Genomic DNA, 24,258 nt, shown 5'->3' with positions numbered 1-24,258 from the left:
TCTACAAGGAAAAAAAAGATCCCTAAAATCTAGTATGAGAATCATTTTACAAAAGAACATTTTTGTAGTTAATATATGAGTTACTCAATATGATTTACTGATTTGTCTTATTTTTCTACTTACATCCTACTTTTTATGTCCAGGTTCAAGATCATTCTTTTAGTAATAATTTCAGAGAAGGTCAGTGGGTAATACAGGGCATTACTGTAAGTGATTAAAACCATGGACTCTGGGGAACAATGCCTGTGCTTGCAGCTGAATTCTACCAAAAATTTAGAGAAGAGCTAACACCTATTCTACTCAAACTCTTCCAGAAAATGGCAGAGGAAGGTAAACTTCCAAACTCATTCTATGAGGCCACCATCACCCTAATACCAAAACCAGACTAAGATGCCACAAAAAAAGAAAACTACAGGCCAATATCACTGATGAACATAGATGCAAAAATCCTTAACAAAATTCTAGCAGACAGACTCCAACAACATATTTAAAAGATCATACATCATGACCAAGTGGGCTTTATCCCAGGGATGCAAGGATTCTTTAATATCCGCAAATCAGTCAATGTGATACACCATATTAACAAATTGAAAGACAAAACCCATATGATTATCTCAGTAGATACAGAGAAAGCCTTTGACAAAATTCAATATCCATTTATGATAAAACAAAAACAAAAACAAAAACCCTCCAGAAAGCAGGAATATAAGGAACATACCTCAACATCATAAAAGCCATATATGATAAACCCACAGCAAACATTATTCTCAATGGTGAAAAATTGAAAGCATTTACCCTAAAATCAGGAGCAAGACAAGGGTGCCCACTCTCACTGCTACTATTCAACATAGTTTTGGAAGTTTTAGCCACAGCAATCAGAGAATAAAAAGAAATAAAAGGAATTCAGATTGGAAAAGAAGAAGTAAAACTCTCACTGTTTGCAGATGAGATGATCCTCTACATAGAAAGACTCCACCAGAAAATTACTAGAACTAATTAATGACTATAGTAAAGTTGCAGGATATAAAATTAACACACAGAAATCCCTTGTATTCCTATACACTAACAATGAGAAAACAGAAAGAGAAATTAAGGAAACAAATCCATTCAACATTGCAATGAAAAGAATAAAATACTTAGGAATAAATCTACCTAAAAAAGCAAAAGACCTATATATAGCAAACTATAAAACACTGATGAAAGAAATCAAAGAGGACACAAATAGATGGGGAAATATACCATGTTCATGAATTGGAAGAATCAATATAGTGAAAATGAGTATACTACTCAAAGCAATCTGTAGATTCAATGTAATCCCTATCAAGCTACCAACAGTATTTTTCAGAGAACTAGAACAAATAATTCACAATTTGTATGGAAATACAAAACCCCTCAAATAGCTAAAGCAATCTTGAGAAAGAAGAATGGAACTGGAGGAATCAACCTGTCTGACTTCAAACTATACTACAAAGCTATAGTCATCAAGACAGATTGGTACTAGCACAAAGACAGAAATATAGGTCAATGGAACAAAATGGAAAGCCCAGAGATAAATTCATGCACCTATGGACACCTTATCTTTGATAAAAGAGGCAAGAATATACACTGGAGAAAAGATAATCTCTTTAACAAGTGGTGCTAGGAAAACTTGTCAACCACTTGTAAAAGAATGAAACTAGAACACTTTCTAACACCATACACAAAAGTAAACTCAAAATGGATTAAAGATCTAAACATAAGACCAGAAACTATAAAACTCTTAGAGGAAAACATAGGCAAAACACTCTCTGACATAAATCACAGTAAGATCCTCTATGATCCACCTCCCAGAGTAATGGAAATAAAAGCAAAAATAAACAAATGGGACCTAATTAAACTTAAAAGCTTTTGCACAATGAAGGAAACTGTAAGCAAGGTGAAAAGACAGCCTTCAGAATGGGAGAAAATAATAGCAGATGAAGCAACTGACAAAGAATTAATCTCAAAAATATACAAGCAGCTCCTGCAGCTCAATTCCAGAAAAATAAACAACCCAATCAAAAAATGGGCCAAAAAACTAAACAAACATTTCTCCAAAGAAGACATACAGATGGCTAACAAACACATGAAAAGATGCTCAACATCACTCATTATCAGAGAAATGCAAATCAGAACTACCATGAGGTACCATCTTATGCCAGTCAGAATGGCTGCTGCCAAAAAGTATACAAATGCTGAAGAGGGTGTAGAGAAAAGGGAATCCTCTTACACTGTTGATGGGAATGCAAACTAGTATAGCCACTATGGAGAAACAGTGTGGAGATTCCTTAAAAAAACTGGAAATAGAACTGCCATATGACCCAGCAATCCCACTGCTGGGCATACACACTGAGGAAACCAGACTTGAAAGAGATACGTGTACCCCAATGTTCATCGCAGCATTGTTTACAACAGCCAGGACATGGAAGCAACCTAGATGTCCATCAGCAGAAAAATGGATAAGAAAGCTGTGGTACATATACACAATGGAATATTACTCAGCCATTAAAAAGAACGCATTTGAATCAGTTCTAATGAGGTGGATGAAACTGGAGCCTATTATACAGAGTGAAGTAAGTCAGAAAGAAAAACACCAATACAGTATACTAATGCATATATATGAAATTTAGAAAGATGGTAACGATGCCCCTGTATGTGAGACAGCAAAAGAGACACAGATGTAAAGAACAGTCTTTTGAACTCTGTGGGAGAAGGCGAGGGTAGGATGATTTGAGAGAATAGCATTGAAACGTGTATATTATCATATGTGAAATAGATCTCCAGTCCAGGTTCAATGCATGAGACAGGGTGCTCAGGGCTGGTGCACTCAGATGATCCTGAGGGATAGGATGGGGTGGGAGGTGGGAGGGGGGTTCAGGAGGGGGAACACATGTACACCCATGGCTGATTCATGTCAATGTATGGCAAAAACCACCACAATATTGTAAAGTAATTAGCCTCCAATTAAAAAAAAAAATGCATGTGCTTGAATCCCCATTTGGCTACTGACTAGCTGTGTGACCTTGGGCAAGTTACTTAACCTCCCTGTGTATTAGTGTCATCATTTCTAATATGGTAAATATAAATAATATCTTAAAGTGTTATGGAGATTACTGAGTGAAAACATACAAAGCACTTAGAATAGTGCCCTGTAAAATTATTACATAGCACTTGCTGTTATTATTAATCTGTATATGTTAGAAAATGTCCATGTTTTGTCTTCATTCTTGAATTACAGTTTAATTAACCATGAAATACTATGTTGACCATTATTGCTTTCAGCATTTCAAGATACTACTCCACCATCTTCTTAACATCTGTTGTTGTGAATGCAAAGTCTGTTGCCATTGTGATTGCCTTCCCTTTATAGGCAAGAATCTCTTTTCTCTATTTGCTTCAAAGCCTTCTTTCTTTATACTTGATGTTCTGTGGTTTCATTATTATGTGTTCATGTGTGAGTTTAATTGCATTTTTCTACCTCAAAATTATTTGCTTCTACAAATTGAAGACTCACATCTTTCTTCAGTCCTAGAAAATTCTTAATCATTGTGTAAATTAGGATGAGATTCTGCTGCAAGTGACAAAAGCAAACCAAAAAACCCAGAAAAACTCTGAATCAGAGTAATGTATATAAGATAGAAGTTTCTTTCTCACATAAATTAGGCCTTCCAGGTGGTGTTTGATGATGCCAGGGGCTCAGGGACCCTTCTATTTTATTGTTCCACTGTGCTCCACAAGTAGATTCTCTGCTCAAACCTTAGCATCTGCATTCCAGTTACTAGGAAGGAAAAAGTATAAAGAAGGGCCTGCCTCCTCCCTTTAAGTATATTTCTGGAAGCTGTTCTGCCGTTATAGTTATATCTCAGAAGATAGTCATATGGTCAGTCCAGACACAAGGGAAGCTGGAAAATACTGTCTTTAGTCTAGGCAACCAAATTCCCAGATGAAAATGGGTAATTCAATGAATAAGGCAGAGGGAGAGATTGGTTACTGGAAACAAGTAGTAGTCTCCCTCATAGCCATTTTTCTGGTTGCAGATTTCTCACGTATTCCCTCTATTATGTCCTTCTGGAACTCTCCGTAACATTACATTCTGACTAACATTCTGTTCTCTTTGCCTCCTTCTAATATGTTTTAATCTTTTTATGTTATATTCTGTGAGATTTATTCAGCTTTATCTTCCAATTTACTGGTTTTCTTTTGAGCTATGTTTTGTCTACTGAGTTAAGTTTTTTTAAATGATATATATTTTATTGAAGTATAGTTGATTTCCTATACTATATTAAATTCAGGTGTACAGCATGGTGATTCAGTATTTTAACAGAGTATACTCCATTAAAAGTTATTACAAGATAATGGCTATAATTCCTTGTGCTACACAGTATATCCTTATTACTTACCTATTTGATACATAGGAGTTTGTATCTCTAAGTCCCATACCCCTAATTTGCCCCTCTGCATTACCTCTCTCCTTTGGTTACAGCTAGTTCTTTTTTTTTTTTTTTTACAACTAGTTGTGTTCTGTATCTGTGAGTCTGTTTCTGTTTTGCATATACATTCATTTATATTAGTTTTTAGATTTCACATATAAATAATATCATACAGTAGTATTTATTGTTCTTTGACTTACTTCACTTAGTATAATACTCTCTAGGTCCATCCATATCACTGCAAAAAATGATATTTTTTTATCTTTAGAATTTCTATAACTTTTTCCCTGAAATATGCCTGTTATTTTTTACTGTATAGTTTTTATTCTTTTATGTCTCAGATCATTTAAGTGTACTGTACTTACTTCATAGTCTCTCTGCCCTACTGTCTGTAATTCTTGGGGGAATGAATTCTCCTAACTTCTTCCCATAAAATAGACACACACACATGTGTTAGTCACTGATATGTGACTGATAGTCATAGTGTTAGTCACTCAATCTTGTCCAACTCTTTGCAACCCCATGGACTGTAGCTTGCCAGGCTCCTCTGTCCATGGAACTCTCTAAGCAAGAATACTGGAGTGGGTGGCCATTCCCTTCTCCAGGGGATCTTCCTGACCCGGGGATTGAACCCAGGTCTCCTGCTTTGCAGACAGATTCTCTACCATCTGAGCCACCAGCAAAGCCCTGTGTGTGTGTATGTGTTTTCATCTCATCTTGGGCATTTCTTTCTATACTGTCTCATGTATCTAGGATTGTAAAGGGTTATTATGGAGCAGTTTTGTATTTGTCTCTGCCTGCAGCCTTCAGGTTTTCGTGGTTTGTGCCAGCTTTTCTATTGCTACCTCTGTTTCAGTTTCCTGCACTATTCATGAATGCACATTTGGCCTACACACCTGTGCACAGTTCAGTTTGGGAGATACATCATGTGGGTGGTAATCATTCTGTTCTCTCCCCTAATTCTCAGGCTAATGAGAGGAGATATTCTAGAATACTTTTCAAAGCAGCATATCTCTTCTGGAATCCTGGCTGTATGTTAAGCCCAACTCCACTGCTTGGAATCTCAGCTCCCTTTTCAGCTCAGATATTAAAATCCCAGCCCTTAAGTTCAACTTCTGATTCCACTTCTTCAGTTGCCTCTTTAGCCTCACCCTTTACTCACCACTTTTTAGCATTCTCTTTATTTCTGGTATTTGAGAATTTTAATTTCTTGTTTTAGTGCTTAGTTGTGTATTTCAACTTTTGAAATATATTTTATTGAGCTTTTATCTGTGTTAGGAATGATTGGTGTTTTCCATATCAACTTAGTCCATCATAGTGATAAAAAGTCTGGCAAAGAGAATTTTAAACCCCAAAGCAATAGAATGAAAATCTTTCAATAAAAGTGTTGAAATTATTTGCCTTGATATTTCTTATACTGTCTTTGTTTACTCATTTGTGATGGGCCAGCATTGCCCTGTGGTTGACATTTCAGAATTAATGGACAAGAGCATTGGGATTAGATTCATGTCCTCGCTCTGTTGCTTGCTAATTGCAGACTTGGGGAAATTACTTAAATTCTCTGAGCCTATGATTAGCTGTAAATTTGACATATTATTATTTGCCTGCTTCATAGAAGTTTTATAAGGATCAAATGAGATAGTAGACTAAAAAATATGTTAAAGCTTAAATCACATAATGTAAATTTATGATATTATTAATAGCAGTGTCAAGGATTGAAACCATTAACACATTCGTTAAGAAGGTTTTAAAATATTATGTGAAGAATTATTGTTTGTTTGATTTGTTATTGTTGTTTAGTTGCTGAGTTGTGTCCAACTCTCTGTGACCCCCATTAATGAAAAAAAAGATCCTGTTTCCTGGTAAAAGCTATCATTCTATGAAAATACCTAATAAGGGAACTACATGGAAACATTCAAATATTCTGGCAAAATTTAAGACCAGCACTTACACTGACAGGCAGTTATAAGTTTAATAGACTGTGGAATTCATTGTGGAGACAAAGACTCTTAGCAGTTAAAAACAGAGAATTGAACCTGAAAGTCATCACTGCATTTTGTTATTGTTTATTCAAACAATGGATACTGAAAGTCCAATTACTATTTTGTGCGGAAACATAAAATCTTTATATAATGCAGAAAAGATGTCCTCATACTTGAAAATATTGAAAATGACAGACCTAGCCTATGGCAGTAGTCCACTAACTGGATCCAGACCCTCTATCCTTCACTAAAGCATATTGTCTAAGGCAGAAGGACTGTAGCAATGCTCAGTGATTATCAGTCAACTGCGAGGTCTATCTCAGAGTATCTGTGGTCTACTCATAATTAAAGTACTAAGTTTACAAATGATTTACTTAAAGAAAATTAAAGATTGACTCAAGATGGCAGACTGATCATACACCTCTATCACTGCATACCAAATCTCATGTGTGTGAGAGTCACTCAATCATGTCCAATTCTTTTGCAACCCCATGGTTGGGGCCCATCAGGCTCCTCCATCATGGGATTTTCTAGGAAAGAATACTGGAGTGGGTTGCCATTCCCTTCTCCAGGCGATTTTCCCGACTCAGGGATTGAACCCAGGTCTCCCGCTCCTGCATGGCAGGCAGGCCCTTTACTGTCTGAGCCACTGATTTGGGCTAAATCTCATAAAAATAGTTAAATATTGGAATTCTTTTAGTCTGCCTTGTAATGCGACACCAGCTATTCCAGAGTTCTGGCTTTATGCAAATTTCAGTTCCAGCTTTCTACTTTGGAGGCTACAAGGTTCCAACTCTGCTCCAATGTGAATTAAAATTCAAGTCCACAGCCTTTAAAAAAAAAAAAAAAAGTGTATGCTTTAACAAAATTTTTTTCAAGTCCATAGCCTTTAAGACTTCTCTCCAAATCTACTAACAACCTCCATTCCTTTCCCCAACATACAGTAATGAGGTAGTCTACAAATAAACTTATTTACAAAACAGAAACAGATTGACAGACAGAAAAAAACAAACTTATGGTTACCAAAGGGAAAAGAGAGTTGAGTAGGGGTAAATTAGGAGTTTGGGGTTGTATTATATCTAACTATTATATATAAAATAGACAGGGTCCTCTGGTACAGGGAAGTACATTCAATATCCTGTAATAAACCAAGATGAAAAAAGAATATGTACATGTATGTATAACTGAATCACTTTGCTGTACACCAGAAACTAACACAGCTTTATTATAAATCAGCTATACCTCAATAAAAAAATAATAAGGTAGTCTACATGTGTTGACAAGGAGAGATCGTCAAGATAGGAATTGATACATAAAATAAGCAAGTTCTCTGTTTTGGAAATGAAGGTTTCTCTGTTTTGTGAGCTGGGCTATGAATTTTATTGTTTCATTTTATTCAGCATTTCAACGTATTTGTAATGAAAAGGATTCACTATTTGGTTTAATTTGCCATGTTGTAAGAAGCAGAAGTCCCCAATACACAAATATTTAATAATGGCATTTGGTTGTTTGCAGTCTATTAAAATGTCTTTAGTGAGGGAATAAAGATATACCTAGAGTCTTACCAGTACTATAGATAATAGAGTGCAACTGATAAGTTCCCCTGGAAAGTTGTTGTGTACGTAAATACTCTTTTAGGCATCAGAGGAATACCTTACCTACTTCCACTTGTGTGCAACACAACACAGCGATACAAGCAGCTTATAATAGATAAATTTTTTGGCACAAAATGTATCAAAGAGAATAACTGGAAGAATTAACCATACCAAACTGAGCCAAAAAGGCAAAGAGTGAGTTAGTGCTAGAAATAATTTAAGTAAAATAGAAATCAGTTTAGGAAATATTTTGATATTCTAGGTACTCATGCCTTTGAATTAAGTGGGTATGTTTGTGTATCTTTTACTGGGAGGAATGTTTTTAGTTTTCACACTTTTAACTGTGCATAAAAGGGTTCAAAATTTTAGAATAAGGAGGAAAATTCAAGCATATGGGAGAATGTTATCCTTAAATTTAAATTTTATTTATAGTAATAGTGATGATGTGGTTACATTGATCACTGATCAGTGTGCATGATCTCATGCTTAATATCCTTATGAAGTTGCTATTATCCTAATTTTATGGATGAGGAAACTGACTTCTAGAGAGGTTAAGTAATTTATCCAAGGTCACGTCGCTTTTATGTGCTGGAGCCAAAATTTCAACCCCAGTTTGATTCTAAAGCCATGATTAACGACTGTCTAACAAAGCCTCTCATATTTGTTAGTTACATCCATTGTTGTACATAACAAAGTTGTTATATTTATAAATATGACATAGAAATATGTCTCATCTCTATCACTCATTGAAGACCACACTTGAATTTTTGGTGTATTTTATTATCCCTTTTTCATTTTCCCAAATTGTAATTTTTGAGGTTATTGATCAAAGAAAAAACAAATGTGAGGGCCTGTGTGATGATTCTGAAATTTCTGTACATTCAAAGGTTTATTTTTTTTTCTGAAGAAGGTAATTTATCCTGATTTGTCTTGACTTTTTATTGATGGACTTAAAGGATCATGCCTGGTGAGAAGAGCATTTACTACAGCTATTTGAAAGACTTTTGCAGTCTTCTCCCTTTTCTCAGGCCTTCTGGGGGAGGCATTGGCTGCCACTCTGATGTCTGTTTCTGATAAGTGAGTTTTAGTCTCTAACAACTCCTGGGAATTTTGTCGGCAGAGACCGGGTGAGATCATTTTGCTTTCCGCTGAGTTTCCTTTCTCTGTTTTTTTGGACTGTTCTGATGAGCATGACCCTGAAGCATTCAGTAATACCTCTGTTCTCTCAGGAACTGTTGGCCTACTCCCTGGTTTTATCTCTGTCTGCACAAAAACTCCATGTCTCTGGAAAGGAAAACAAAGTTGATGTTAACCAGGGCACACAAGTTGCTGGAAGACGCAGCTGTGACCTGAGTTCATGTATTAGCTCAAGTCCTGGTTGAAACAGGCTCTTACTTCTCTGCCTGTTCATTAGCTGTCACCTTAGTCTGAAACTGTAGACTGCAGCAGCATAATAATTATTGGTGAACCATTCAAACAAAGTATGAACAACGGTGCACCAGAAAATGAACAGGAAAGAAAAAACAAAGTCAGAAGAACATCTTATTATCTCTCATTCTCAATTTTTCTGTCATTTGGATTGTATGAGACTATTCATATCAAATTTCCTTTCTTGATCTTTGGGTTGCTATGGAAACAGTAGAAACTGCAGTTTAAAGACCTAAGGATTTATGATTGCATCGCAAATATCTATTAGTTCCAACAACTAATAGTTGTTGTGAAATGTTATTATTAGCCATCATGAAATATGAAAACAAACATCTGTAGTTGGTTAAAAAAAAAAAAATCCAGCAATTGGATATTACATTAGTTTCAATTTATAAACCTGATATGCATCCCCCTGCTACACACATACAAAAATTTATCAAATTTCTTTGCTTTCAGTTCAGTTCAGTCGTTCAGTCATGTCCAACTCTTTGCAACCCCATGAATCGCAGCATGCCAAGCCTCCCTGTCCATCACCAACTCCCGGAGTTTACCCAAACTCATGTGCATTGAGTTGGTGATGCCATCCAGCCATCTCATCCTCTGTCGTTCCCTTCTCCTCCTGCCCCCAATCTCGCCCAGCATCAGGGTCTTTTCCAATGAGTCAACTCTTCGCATGAGGTGGCCAAAGTATTGGAGTTTCAGCCTCAGCATCAGTCTTTCCAATGAACACCCAGGACTAATCTCCTTTAGAATGGACTGGTTGGATCTCTTTGCAGTCCAAGGGACTCTCAAGAGTCTTCTCCAACACCACAGTTCAAAAGCATCAATTCTTCGGCGCTCAGCTTTCTTCACAGTTCAACTCTCACATCCATACATGACCACTGGAAAAACCATGGCCTTGATTAGACGGACCTTTGTTGGCAAAGTAATATCTCTGCTTTTTAATATGCTATCTAGGTTTGTTGTAACTTTCCTTCCAAGGAGTAAGCGTCTTTTAATTTCATGGTTGTAATCACCATCTGCAGTGATTTTGGAGCCCCCCATAATAAAGTCTGACACTGTTTCCACTGTTTCCCCATCTATTTCCCATGAAGTGATGGGACCGGATGCCATGATCTTCATTTTCTGAATGTTGAGCTTTAAGCCAACTTTTTCACTCTCCACTTTCACTTTCATCAAGAGGCTTTTTAGTTCTTCTTCACTGTCTGCCATAAGGGTGGTGTCATCTGCATATCTGAGGTTATTGATATTTATCCCAGCAATCTTGATTCCAGCTTGTGCTTCTTCCAGCCCAGTGTTTCTCATGATGTACTCTGCATATAAGTTAAATAAGCAGGGTGACAATATACAGCCTTGACGTACTCCTTTTCCTATTTGAAACTTGCTTTACGTTAAGTGAGTGATTTTACTAATTTGAACCAAATTCCAAATACTGTGATCCAAAATGATGACATCATTCTTTAGTTTTGATTATGACATGTGTTTAAGATTTTCATCCTAATAACCATGTTAGTTTGTTTAAATCAACTTTGAGAAAGATGACTGTGACTTGAAAAGGCTTGGAGTTCTAGCATAAATCTATCCCCCATCATAAACTATTAAATAATTGATTCTAAATACTGTCTCACCTTTCCCCGAATGGGCTCATTGGGTGTTTTCCTGGCATCATATTGATGTATAAAGGAGATGTGTTCTTTAAAGTTCCTTTGAAGGTCTACTGATGCATCAGGAGAGACAAGTGGAACTAAGAGGGAAAAAGATTTTGTAAAGGTCAGGATACATTAGATTTGTATATGGAAACATAAGTATTTATAATATGTTGCTTTATAAAAAATGCAAATGAAACTAAATTGTTTTAAGTATGCAAGGTTACCTAAACACATCTAAATAATACTATGATAGATTTATCATTCTTTCTCTATGAGAAGAACCAAATCAAAACAACCAAATTAGCCCCACATGTGGAATTGCTAGTAATTTAAAAAGCTAATATTAATGCAATTCAGTTCAGTTTAGTCCCTCAGTTGTGTCCAGCTCTGCGACCCCATGGACTGCAGCACACCAGGCTTCCCTGTCCATCACCAACTCCCAGAGCTTGCTCAAACTCATGTCTCGAGTTGGTGATGCCATCCAACCATCTCATCCTCTGTTGTCCCTTCTCCTCTTGCCTTCAATCTTTCCCACCATAAGGGTCTTTTCCAGTGAGTCAGTTCTTCGCATCAGGTGGCCAAAGTGTTGTTGGAGTTTCAGCTTCAGCATCAATCCTTCCAATGAATATTCAGAACTGACTTCCTTTAGGATTAACTGGTTTGATCTCCTTGCAGTCCAAAGGATGCTCAAGAGTCTTCTCCAGCACCACAGTTTAAAAGCATCAATTCTTTGGTGCTCAGCTTTTTTTATAGTCCAACTCTCATATCCATACATGACTACTGGAAAAACCAGAGCTTTGATGGCTTTTAAAAACCTTCTGTTAGATCTGCTTCTTGTACATATACCAACCAAAGTGCTAGGAAAAGCATAAGTACAATTTATTTGTTGTTGTTTTTTTTTTGTTTTTTTTTTTTTTTACTACTAGAAAGGTTTTGAGAAATTTATGCACAAATTGCTCTCAGATAGCACTGACAGATGAACTAGAAGATTCCAGGGCTGCTGCACCTAGAGTTGAACACATAATTCTTTTCATTTCCCATTTACAGAGGCTCTGAAAATTTGCAAGAGTATTAAGCTCTTTAAAAATCACTTTAAAATAATCTTTTAATGTGGGTAATAGCTATCTATGTAGGGGTTCATTATGTTGGACTCTCAATGTTAAAATTTTTTAATTTTTAAAACTCACTTTATTTCTGCTTTTAGCACACACTGTTATATAAGGAGTCAGAGTAACACCCAGTTTAGTGACATAAAATTCTGTCAAGGAAAAAATTAAAAATTTCTCCTTTTTATAGAATAGCATTGAAACATGTATATTATCATATGTGAAACAGATTGCCAGTCCAGGTTCGATGCATGAAACAGGGTGCTCAGGCCTGATGCACTGGGATGACCCTGAGGGATGGGATGGGGAGGGAGGTGGGAGGGGGGTTCAGGATGGGGAACAGATGTACACCCATGGCTGATTCATGTCAATGTATGGCAAAAACCACTACAATATTGTAAAGTAATTAGCCTCCAATTAAATACATTAATTTAAAAAAAAATAAAAATTTCTCCTTTTTATAGAAAAAAACATACATAAGGTAATTACATACATATCACTACCATATCTATGGAGTGATAACAAGAAACTGATACCAGTGGTTGCTGCAGGAGGAAGGAGTTAGCAGACTGGAGGATGGAGGTGGAGAAAGGTGGATTCACTTTCACTCTTCATCCTAATGTACCATTTGAATTTTTACCATATGCATGTATTCACTATTAAAAAATAAAATTTAATTTTTTAAAAAACATGCCTTTAAAATTAGGGAGTGCATATAAAAAGGAAAAATGTTAGTAAATTTACATTTACTAAGTATTCACAAATTCAATTCAATAGTCAGACATTAATATAAACTAATTTTACTAGCAGGAATGAAGCATTCAAACATTTATGTATTACATGATGTGAGATGGCATTCTTTTCCAACTACCAGGAAAAAATGCTAATTGATAACATTTCATTGATTTCTAATTGAGATCAAATACTCAAAACTCATTTTCTACCTAATCATTACCTTTCCTTTAGGATTTGCTATCACACAAAAGAGAGCAGGTGCCAAAAATTTAACAAAAATTTATGGACAACGACTAAATTGAGAAAATTCTAACCATAACATATTTTTCTACCAATTTGGAAAAGACTGTCAGTTTTGGGGTAAATGTCACGGTGCAGCTCACAGAATGTTAGTGTTTTTTCAGGAACATAGTCTGATAACTTTGTGAATAAAATGAAGCTCTTCTAAATTGAGGCATTAATTAGGTGGGATCAATGGAGTATCCAAAGCATGGGCTTTGGGAAAAGATGGATATGTTTTCAAATTCCAGCTCTCCCACATATCCCACCTGTGTCACTGTGGACAAATCACTTCTGTCTCTAAAATGAGGATAATAATACTTCCCTTTCAGAGCTGTGAGGATTAAAGACTGTGTCTATAAAGTCTCCAGGATGATGGACCAAATTAGAAAGGGATTTCCAAGTTAGGCAGCAGGAGAGCTCTTTCATATCCTAACAAAAGGGAAACCATCAAGCATGAATCCAATGAACTATCAAAAGACTGTGAGAAAACTAAAGAGTTTAGTAAACCATACGAAGGGTTGGTGGCAGTTTGGGCTGGAGGATAGGGAGATCAGAAATAGCCAGTGGAGAATAGGTTGAAGAGAGCTTTTCAAATCTGCTCTTGACTTTCCCCTACCTTGCCTTAGGAAGATCACTATTTGCCTGAAGGCAGCAGAAACTGGCAGCAACAGTCTCGCCATCTGTTGTCAACTTAGTAACATCATTGAAACAGCACAGAAATCCCTCCAGGGTAAGGAGCTGATGAAAATGGACGCATGCGGCCCTCTTGGGCATTTCCTCCTCCATCATTTCCCTGGCAACTGTCTTGATTAAAAACATCAAGAGCTTTCTCTCAGTGATGACTCTTTTCAGGAGTTAAAAGGAGAAGGGAGTGGAGCCCTGACTAGAGCATTGGTCTCAGTAGGGACAAAAAATAGAGATGGTCAAAACTGGTTTTGTGGGGCCTGACCTACAGCCGGCCCAGCCTGACCTTCATCTTCTTGCCTTAAATTCACTGGGAGGCACACAATCCAAGCCATGGCCTTTAGCCTTGTCCTCACAGAGCTTGATAATTCCCCTTGTGGAATATGACCTAAAGTTAAACTAGAGAGACACTGTAAAAGAAAGACAACAAAATTGAAAACATATATTATGTGAAGGAGAATTATTAGAACCTATGCACCAAGAATCGGAGAAGGCAATGGCACCCCACTCCAGTACTCTTGCCTAGAAAATCCCATGCACAGAGGAGCCTGGTGAGCTGCAGTCCATGGGGTCACAAAGAGTCGGACACGACTCAGCCACTTCACTTTCACTTTTCACTTTCCTGCATTGGAGAAGGAAATGGCAACCCACTCCAGTGTTCTTGCCTGGAGAATCCCAGGGATGGGGGAGCCTGGTGGGCTGCCGTCTGTGGGGTCGCACAGAGTCGGACATGACCGAAGCGACTTAGCAGCAGCAGCAGCATGCACCAAGAATAGAATAAGCATAACAAATATCCTCAGAGATATAGAAGGTATTAATATAAAGCAAGAAGGAGAACATTAAAAAGAATCATGTAAAATATTAGAAATGAAAAATTAATAGTTGAAATGGAAATAATGAGATAAATAACAACATTTATGAACTAGAAAGTCAGACTGATGCTCTCCTAGAAGACATCTGGGAAGGTTAAAAAATAAAAATTAAAAAGCTGAGAGACATGGATGATAGAAATACCAATACTAGAATTCAGGAAATCTAGAAGAGAGAAAATGAAACGTTTAAAGTAAGGATGATAAATATATCAGAATTAAAATTCAGAGGCCTCAGACTGAAAGGGGTCACAGATTAGCAAACAGGTAGCAGGGTGAGAAGATGGAGCAGGTGAGGCCCATGGGATGCAAATTTAAGGATGCACTTGCACAATGCTGGGAGTGAGTGCCTCCTTACATTTTGTACCCTAGATCTCTCATTTGGCTCACACTCCTCCAAATCCTGCATGGTAGATAAAGAAAAAAAACTTATCTTAGACATTTTATAGAGAAATTTAAAGTCATGTGAGACAAAGAAAAATTTTAAATGTTTTCAAAGAGGAGAGGTAGATTACCTACAAAAGAGTAAAAAGCAGATTTATATCAAACTTGGTAACAACAACATTGGACACATGATAACATTAATATTTTTTAAATATTAAAGGGAAAAATCCTTAAGGCTGGATTTTCTACATCCAGCCAAACTGCCATTTAATTATGAAGCCAGAATAAAAAATATTCGGAGGCAAAGAAGGCCTCAGAATATTTCCCTGTAAAACAGATCACTTCAAAAAATTTCTAGAGGAAGAACTCACGAATAGCAATAAATCAAGAAGGGTTTATGTTTAAACCCTTATGTGCCTAAGGTTTATGTTCAACTTGAGTTTAAACATCAAAGAATAAGTGAAAGTTACTATCTACTATTTAAAAATTAAAGGCTTAAGGAAAGAAATATCTTTAAATTTATAATGTTAAAACTAGAATATTAATTTAAATCATAAGTAGCTATAAACTCTTTCTGTATACACAGACTCCCTTAAAACATAAAAAAGATCTACTGAAACATGAGCCCTTCAAAGGATTAACAACTGGCTTACTTGCACACTTCACATAACAATAGAATCCAGATGACAGTGGAATAATACCTTCCTGGTGTAAAAGCTAAGTAACTGTGGATCTAGAATTTTATATCCAGCTATACTTTCATTCATTAAAGAGTGAGGGCAATTCAGTTTAGACATTTTCAAAGAGAGGTGAAGAGTTGGCCATTCCTAAATTCTAATGGAAACAACTATTTAAAGACATTGAACTAATGTGTTACATTGATGGTCCCAAAGAATCAGGCCTTCCAGTATTCACATCCTTGCGCAGTCCCTCTGTGAATGTGAAATGGACTTGTAATTAACTTCAGTCAATAGGATGAGGCAGAAGCAATATCATGCCAGTTCCAGGCATAAAGTTTAAGAAAACACTGCTTTCTTGAGAGTGTCATGAACTGCCATGTAAGAAGTCCATCTACCCTGCTAGAGAAACCACATTCAGAGACCAAATGCAGAAGGAGAGGCCCAATCATTCCAGCATCCTAGCTGAGTCCAGTCCTCAGATGACCTGTCAACTAAATTAAGCCACTCAAGTGCCCACCGATAAGACCAGCCAAAGAACTGCCCAGCTGAGCACAGCTCAGATTGCAGAATCATGAGCAAATAAAATAATTGTTGTTTTAAGCAACTAAATGTTGGAGTGACTTGTTAGGCACATAACAGCCAGAAAGACTTCAGAAGAAAGTTAATTAAATCAATTAAAATAAATCATTTTTTATATAAGACCTCCCAGAATCTTAAAAGTAGTAACTTAAAAAAATATCTTCATGGAGACTAATAAAGGGGCAGGGAAGGCAATCTAGAGTACAGAAAGAAGTTCCTTACCCAGACATTATTAAAAGTAGACATAACTACCATATTCATTTATGCAAATGTATGAGATTTTAAAAGAAGCCCAACAATAGTGAAGATCATCTAAGTGGGAAAACATCAAAGAAGATATTCAAGTTCTTAGTGGTTACTTAAGAATTCAAATTGGACCCAAAATAATTACTTAAAAGAAACCTTGTTAGATGAGGCTTCCAAAAGTAAGGCAAAGTCTATGAAAAATATTTGAAATCCACTCTCTGTTTCTTGGAAACTTCTAATTAAAATAGGAATTTTCCAAACAAGTTGGTGTCTAGCCATCTATATTTTATCAACAAAGGCAGGATTTGTTCAAGCACACAACTTGCTCCTCATATTAATGGGAACTTAGCAGTTTTTACTTTGAAAATTTTTCTTAACTTTTTGTTTGTATCTACTTAAGAAAGCATTCCTCAGTATAATTTTTCTATTAGAAACCCCATTCTTCAAAGTAGGATTTATTTTCATCTTAAATAAAAGATTATTAATGTAAAAACAACAGTACATATTTTCAAAATACAGTGGAAAAAAAAGAAACTTGAATACAATTATAGCAAGAAATCATTGTTATACCCTGATACAAAAGAAGCAACACAAACTAAAACCTATTTTAGAAAAATATTTTTAGCACTGTATCTGAATTTGCAAGAATGTTAAAATATCAAGTAATTTATAACCAGTCAAAATTTCATTTAAGTTCAAAACACCTCCCTTTAAACTAGATCAGCTTTTCCAATTTATAAAGTTTTATTATATAAAACCAAAAGCGAACACTTACTCCTACAGTAACTGGGATATGATGGAGTATAGCCATTTGTTGAACTGACCATGGATGGCAGCCAGGAAATTGTGTGGTGGTACAAGACATAAAGGGCACTTTCATTATCAGCACAAGATGCCATTACTAAAATGCCAAAAGCCATGCGTAATTAAGTGGGCTGATGGAAAAGAATAACTATGAGATGACTTTTGTTAGTAATGCATGTTTATATACACGTTTTCTGTCTGTATGCATATATATAAATATGTACACATGTATATATACATTAAAAATCTGACATACCGACTGGTTTATATACACATTTTAAAATGTTACATAAACTAAAATCATTCTCATCTAGTATCCAAACACCATCTAAACTATGAATAAATTGCAGGTTTATATTGTGTGTTATTAGTTTAAGTTATATTATGACTTTAAATAATCTACTGAATAATATGAATTATCATTTAACTTAATCAATAAATAATTGTTGAGTCTGGGCATAGTGGTAGGACCTGGAATATAGTAATGATCTTGGCAATGAGAAATACCAATAAAAGAACAAGAGAGAGAGGAAGAGACAGAAAGAGGAAAAAGATAGTACAGTGATAGTAAAGAAATTAAAATGTCTTAAAGCCTTAAGGAAAAAAAAAAGAACTAAATATGAGCAAAGATAATAACAAATTTGGAGGTTGGAAAGCAGATGGATAAGTGGCAGTTGACTTGAGTAGATCCCAGAAAACTGGAAGCTAAGTGCTTGTGGAGGAGGAGGTAGGGTGAAAATCAAATCTAGTTCCTGCCCCAGTGTTTGGCATCAGATGCTTCTGAGGCCAGGAGCGTGCAAAGTGGTTCAAGTTGAAGCTGTAAACTGAAGATAGTTTGAGGGACTCCCAGATTTTCTCTCCCCTACTCCAGGCAGAGCTTGGAGGATTCCTCTTTGAGAAAACGGACAGACCTATAGACAGTGATTATGGTTGTTCCTTTATGAAATGGCCAGGTCCTGCTTGTTCATCCTAGAACAAAGCCTGTCTCCCTGTCTCCTCTTCCACCACGTCCCTTCTTGAACCAGAGAAGAAATAGCTGCTCCCAGAGAAAGTATTGGGACTGACTGGTTAGCTCACAAAAAAGTCGGTAAAGGCAAAGAATCACAGTCAATGATGAAACCATGTCTAGATATTTTAAGCAGTCCATTTACCAAAATTTTATTGAAGTGCAAAGGCATTTTCTTTGAGGAAGTGTCTGTTTGGAATTTCACTTTGTATTTCTTGCACAAACCACACCCTGATGCATCACAGAATGGAAACTTAAGGAAGCTTTTGAAGGAAAATGAGTACAGCGTCCTTCAAGATTTAAAAAATTCGCGCTCTCTCTTATAGTTATTTTACCCACTCTTAATTAGCATTTTTAAGTTAGTGAATGACCTTTTAGCAAGTCTTTTCTAAAGCATTCAACTTTGAATGTTTTCTAGAAAAAACTACTTAAAAAAAAAAAAAAAAAACTCAGATCCTTGGAAGGATCTTTTTAAAACATAAATGATATCACTCTCCCCAGTTAGAGCCTCCAGTTATTTCTCATTGTTTGTAGAATACATTTCAAACTCTTTGCTGTGGTCTGCATGATCCTATTTGACCTCCCAGATTTACCGACTTTATCTCCTGCTGGTCCTGATATCATGGTATGGGGATTTAGAGAAGGAGTACATAACTCAGACCAAGGAGGTAGAGAATACTCTTTAAAAGTCTTGTTTATTTCAGAACCAATTTTCGCCTGTGTACTTGGTTCTGAAACAAACATGACTTTCAGGAGATAAGTAGGTAGTGTCTGATCTGTGTGTTTGTGTTAGTCGCTTAGTTGTGTCCTACTCTTTGTGACCCCATGGACTGTGGCCTGCCAGGCTCCTCTGCCCATGGAATTCTCCAGGCAAGAATACCGGAGTGGGTTGTCATTTCCTTCTCCAGGAGATCTTCCCAACCCAGGTATTGAACCTGGGTCTCCTGCACTGCAGGCAGATTCTTTACAGTCTGAGCCACCAGGGAAGTGTTAAATTTTCGGTGTTGTGTTTATAGAGTGATGCTAAAAGTTGAAAACTACTATATAATATTTACAATATATTAACAATTATATGAGTTTTGTTCATTTAATGACCAAATATTGTGCTAGTACTACATTTCTTTCTCATTTGATCCAAACCCCGGTGCTGGGGTTAAAAGTTCTAGTGTACATGTCAAATAGAATCCTCTTTGCTAGGTTAAAAATGATTTCCCCTGAGATCTTTGAAGACATTAACTCCATTGTGCTCTTCCAGCTGTGTTAATTCCATATACTTATTCTTTAGGTGGTGACTTGGTTTTCTTTTAATGGAAACTTTTAGAATCTTTTTATAATTGTGGTTTTACAGTTTCATAGTGATGTGTAGGTGTGTCTCTTTTTTTTTCCCTTCATATTTTGAAGTACTCAGTGGACTCTTTCAGTGGCTTTCTTTTAATTGGGAAATTATTATTATTTTAGAGGCTGTGTAGAATACTGGTTATTTTTAATTTAATATTTGCTGCATGGCATATGGGATCTTAGTTAGTTAGTTAGTTAGTTCTCCAATGAGGGATCTAACCTGTGTCTCTTGCAGTGGAAGTGCAGAATCTTAACCACTGGACTGCCAGGGAAGTCCAAGTACTGGTTATTTTTACAGGTACTAGAGTCCGAGTGAGTTCAGACACCAGTTATTTGCTGTGTAGCCTTGGGAAAATTATTTTCTTAAACTCTGGTTTCTTATCTGAAAAATGAGAATAGTATTGTGCTCAGTCACTCAGTCGTGTCCAAATCTCTATGACGTAGCCTACCAGGCTCCTCTACCCATGGAATTTTCCAGGCAAGAATACTGGAGTGGGTTGCCATTTCCTCCTCCAAGGGATCTTCCCAGCCCAGGGGTTGAACTGCCTTGGGAGGCGGATTCTTTACCACTAGTGTCGCCTGTACTATTAATATTACATTCCACTATGTTGCTGTGAGAATTGAATGAGCTAACATTTAGAAGGTTCGTAAAGTACCTGGCAGATAGTATCTGCTTAATACATGTTTAGGGCTTCCCTGGTGGCTCAGATTATAAAGAATCTGCCTGCAATGCAGGAGACCAGGGGACACGATTGAGAGACCAACACTTTCACTTTCAATAAATGTTATGTGTGGATAGTTCTCTCTCTTTTATATTTACTCTTTTCTGGAGCTCCAGAAGAGTTGGAACTCCAAGAATGATTCTCTATTTTGTTTTTATTCTCTTATATTTTCTAAAGTTTTTGTCTTTAAGTTTTTTTATGCTCTGTGATATTTTCTTGACTTTAGGCTCCAAACTAAAAAATTTATAATTTGGCATAATTCTAATCTTTGGTTGTCCATTCATAAGTTAAGAATAGGAGAGAAGACCAGTTTGAAATACTGAACTACCTAGCATGGTAGTTGACATCTGGCTGAGACACTGGACTCGAGCAGCCAATGTAGGGAGAGGGTACAGTGCTCATGACTGGAGAAGTTATTTGAATAACCCTCTAATTCTCCCTCCACACTTTCCATTTCGCTTTGTCTCCTGGCTGAGCCTTCAGACACTTCTGTTTTTTTTCAGGCAGATTGTCTCTTCTTGGTTGTATCTCCTTCTATATATTCTAGATTATTGCTTCTTTGCTGTCTTTTATCCATCAACAGTCTTCCATTCCTCCTCACATGTCAGAAAGCACTTCCTTTCATTCTTCTCACTTTTATGGGTCTTTTGTGGGTTGACTGCTTTGGTATCATGTAATAGGGTTGTGGGAGGCAGGGGATTTAGATGTTTCTGCTCAGTCTACCATCTTGAATTAGAAGTGGAAACTTTATTACATTCCTAAAAGAGACACCATTGTTATAGATTATCTCATGGTTTGCCCTCCCTATTGATTGCCTCTCTTGAGGCAGAAATCATGTTAAATATGACCATTTTCTAATATCTGACCTTCAGTCTAGCTGCCTTTTGTATTCTTAACTAGACTGGCCAGTCACTGAGGCCAGAAGGCTACAACTGAGGAACTGTTGACCTCAAAGCAATCCTTCACTGCCTACTGTTGTGTTCAGAAAATTTAATATGTATCTTGTGAACTTTTGTATAGGGTGAGAACAGAGAGGGTACTCAATAAATACATTTTTGTTTGGACTTGATCCTGCACTTCTATTTGTTGTTAAGTCACTCAGTCATTTCTGATTCTTTGCCACCCCATGGACTGCAGCACACCAGACTCCCTTGACCTTCCCCATCTTCCTGAGTTTGCTCAAACTCATGTCCATTGAATTGGTGATGCCATCCAACCATTTCATCCTTTGTCGTCCCCTTCTCCTGCCTTCAGTCTTTCCAAGTATCAGGATCTTTTCCAGTGAGTTGGCTCTTTGCATCAGGTGGTCAGAGTATTGGAGCTTCAGCTTCAGCATCAGTCCTTCCAATGAATATTGAGGGTTGATTTCCTTTAGGATTGACTGGTTTGATCTCCTTGCTGTCCAAGGGATTCTCAGGAGATTTCTCCAACACCACAGTACAAAAACATGAATTCTTTGGCACTTAGCCTTCTTTATGGTCTAAATTCCACATCCATACATGACTACTGGAAAAACCATAGTTTTGACTATACAGACCTTTGTCAGCAAAGTAATGTCTCTGTTTTTTAACATGCTGTTTAGATTTGTCCTAGCTTTTCTTCCAAGGAGCAAGCATCTTTTAATTTTGTGGCTGTAGTAACTATCCGCAGTGATTTTGGAGCCCAAGAAAATAAAGTCTGTCACTGTTTCCATTATTTTCCCATCTATTTGCCATGAAGTGATGGGCCAGATACCATGATCTTTTTTGACTGTTGAGTTTTAAGCCAACTTTTTCACTCTCCTCTTTCACTTTCATCAAGAGGCTCTTTAGTTCTTATTCACTTTCTGCCATAAGGGTGGTGTCATCTGCATATCTGAGGTTATTGGTACTTCTCCTGGCAAGCTTGATGGTGGCTTGAAGACTTGCTAAATGGGGAAGGAAATGGCAACCCACTCCAGTATTCTTGCTTGGGAAATCGCATGGACAGAGGAGCCTGGCGGGCTACTAATGCAGTCCATAGGGTCAAAAAAGAGAATTATTAAAAATTGTATTCCCAAATAAACCCTTAAACATACATAAACTGCAGTTTTTTATTGGAAGTATTCTAGTTAATTAATACTGATGAAGATTCACATTCAGGACAAGAGATAACAGAAATGGTTCTTTATAGGAAATTACCTAGGCTCTTCCCAGACCATGGTAAACCGCCACTCAGCCTTGAAAATGTGAAGCACTATTATCTCTAAACATGTATTGATATTAGTGTCATTGGTCAAATACAATTCACTTAAGTGAAAGAACTCAAGTGAATTTTTTTTTTTTTTGGTAGTCATTTGGGGGAGGAGGGAGCCATGTTTTACTTCATTTCACCAGTAGAGTCAATTGACCTAGACTTTTTTAGTTGGCTTAGAAAAATAGAAATCATTTCTTATTATGATAAAAGTAAGTTAGTAAATGTGGGGGTTGAAAAAAGGCTTGCTAAAAAATCCTACTCCTGTGGCAGAGATGAGTAGGACTGGGTTGAGAAACAAATTGAATAAATGTGAAAGACTTAGATATGATAATGATGCCATCAGGTAAAACAAATTTTAGATCTCAAAATATATGAATAGTGTATAGAACAGTATTTCCTAAATTATATTTTGTGAGATACCAGTCATGTAGATGATCTTCTGAAAAGGATGAAGTTGTCTTTTACATTCAGACATAGCATACTTCATTCCTCTTCTGGGAAATTTATTATGCTTATGCTTAGGATAAGGGTTTTAAGAGTTCTGTAGTAAGACAAAAACTGTTTAACTTTCTAAATTCAGTTTTTCCCTGTTTTGTTTTTTTTTTTTTTGAGCAGTATCTGTAAACATCAGAAAAACTAGTGTCCCTCAGTGTGCACTTTGAGAAATACTGCTTGTTAGAGTTGCCTCCTATTTTAACAGTTACAGTTTTAAAAGTTTGCTGGCAATAATGTGCAGAATGCCACTAAATTTCTGACTTGGAGGCTAGTGTTATCAATGATCATTACAATTTTCATTATGTTATATTAAACATGTTTAGAGCTAAATTGTCCACCAGGAAGGGATGAGAAACAAACTTGTCAAGGGCTGCACTTGTTGCATGTATATTTTCAACTCCTGTAGAGGACTATTTTTTCCCAGGAGGTAAAAGCACATCTAATACATCTTAATTTGATAGCAGTAACTTGAGACCATGGAGACGTGCTAACCTTACCTATTCCGTAAGACGGCTTTTGCAACTTGCTGTGTTTGACTGGAGAAACCAATGGGCATGTTGGCTTCTTAAAGTCACTCCTCTGGGTGCTCTTAGTGTCATAAGGTGGTTGGATGGGATTTTCCAGCCCTTTACCATGTGGCCACCAGTCACCCTTCATGGGAAGGAAAATGGAAACATAACATTGGATATTATAAGATATTTTCATGTGCTGTTTGACGTCTGTGAATTGATTTCTGTGATTGATATCTGTGAGTAATTTGATTCAACAAGTTACTGGATTTTTCTAGTACTAAAATACAGTTCTGAAATCTAGGAATAAATATATTGAGTATTTTCACAACGCTATATTTCTTAAAAGGCATCTAAAAATGCATTATCACATACTTTTCGCTAAAATACAGCAGCTAAGTTCTTAAACTACCTTATATCCACAGATGGAGTGGTAAAAATCAACAGAATAGTTATGTTTCTATGTTTTGTACTATTGTTATATATGTATGTACACATGTATG

The 24,258-nt window shown here is 36.5% G+C and overlaps 1 protein-coding gene across 1 annotated transcript in view; it reads right to left on the bottom strand.

Moving 5' to 3' along the window:
• Window positions 1-7,359: 7,359 nt before the first annotated feature.
• Window positions 7,360-24,258, bottom strand: part of C12H2orf73 (chromosome 12 C2orf73 homolog) — a 29,616-nt gene continuing 12,717 nt past the window's right edge. The window contains exons 3-5 of the mRNA XM_045162235.1: window positions 23,744-23,897; window positions 11,082-11,197; window positions 7,360-9,309 (exon numbers count right to left, since the gene is read on the bottom strand). Coding sequence (XP_045018170.1) covers window positions 8,941-9,309; window positions 11,082-11,197; window positions 23,744-23,897 — 639 coding nt within the window. The 3' untranslated portion in view covers window positions 7,360-8,940. The remainder of the gene's footprint in view (window positions 9,310-11,081; window positions 11,198-23,743; window positions 23,898-24,258) is intronic.

Source organism: Bubalus bubalis, chromosome 12 (genome assembly GCF_019923935.1).
Source record: "Bubalus bubalis isolate 160015118507 breed Murrah chromosome 12, NDDB_SH_1, whole genome shotgun sequence".
Taxonomy (NCBI): domain Eukaryota; kingdom Metazoa; phylum Chordata; class Mammalia; order Artiodactyla; family Bovidae; genus Bubalus; species Bubalus bubalis.
The sequence above is the reverse complement of the archived record's forward strand: the minus strand, read 5'-3'. Positions and strand labels throughout refer to the sequence as shown.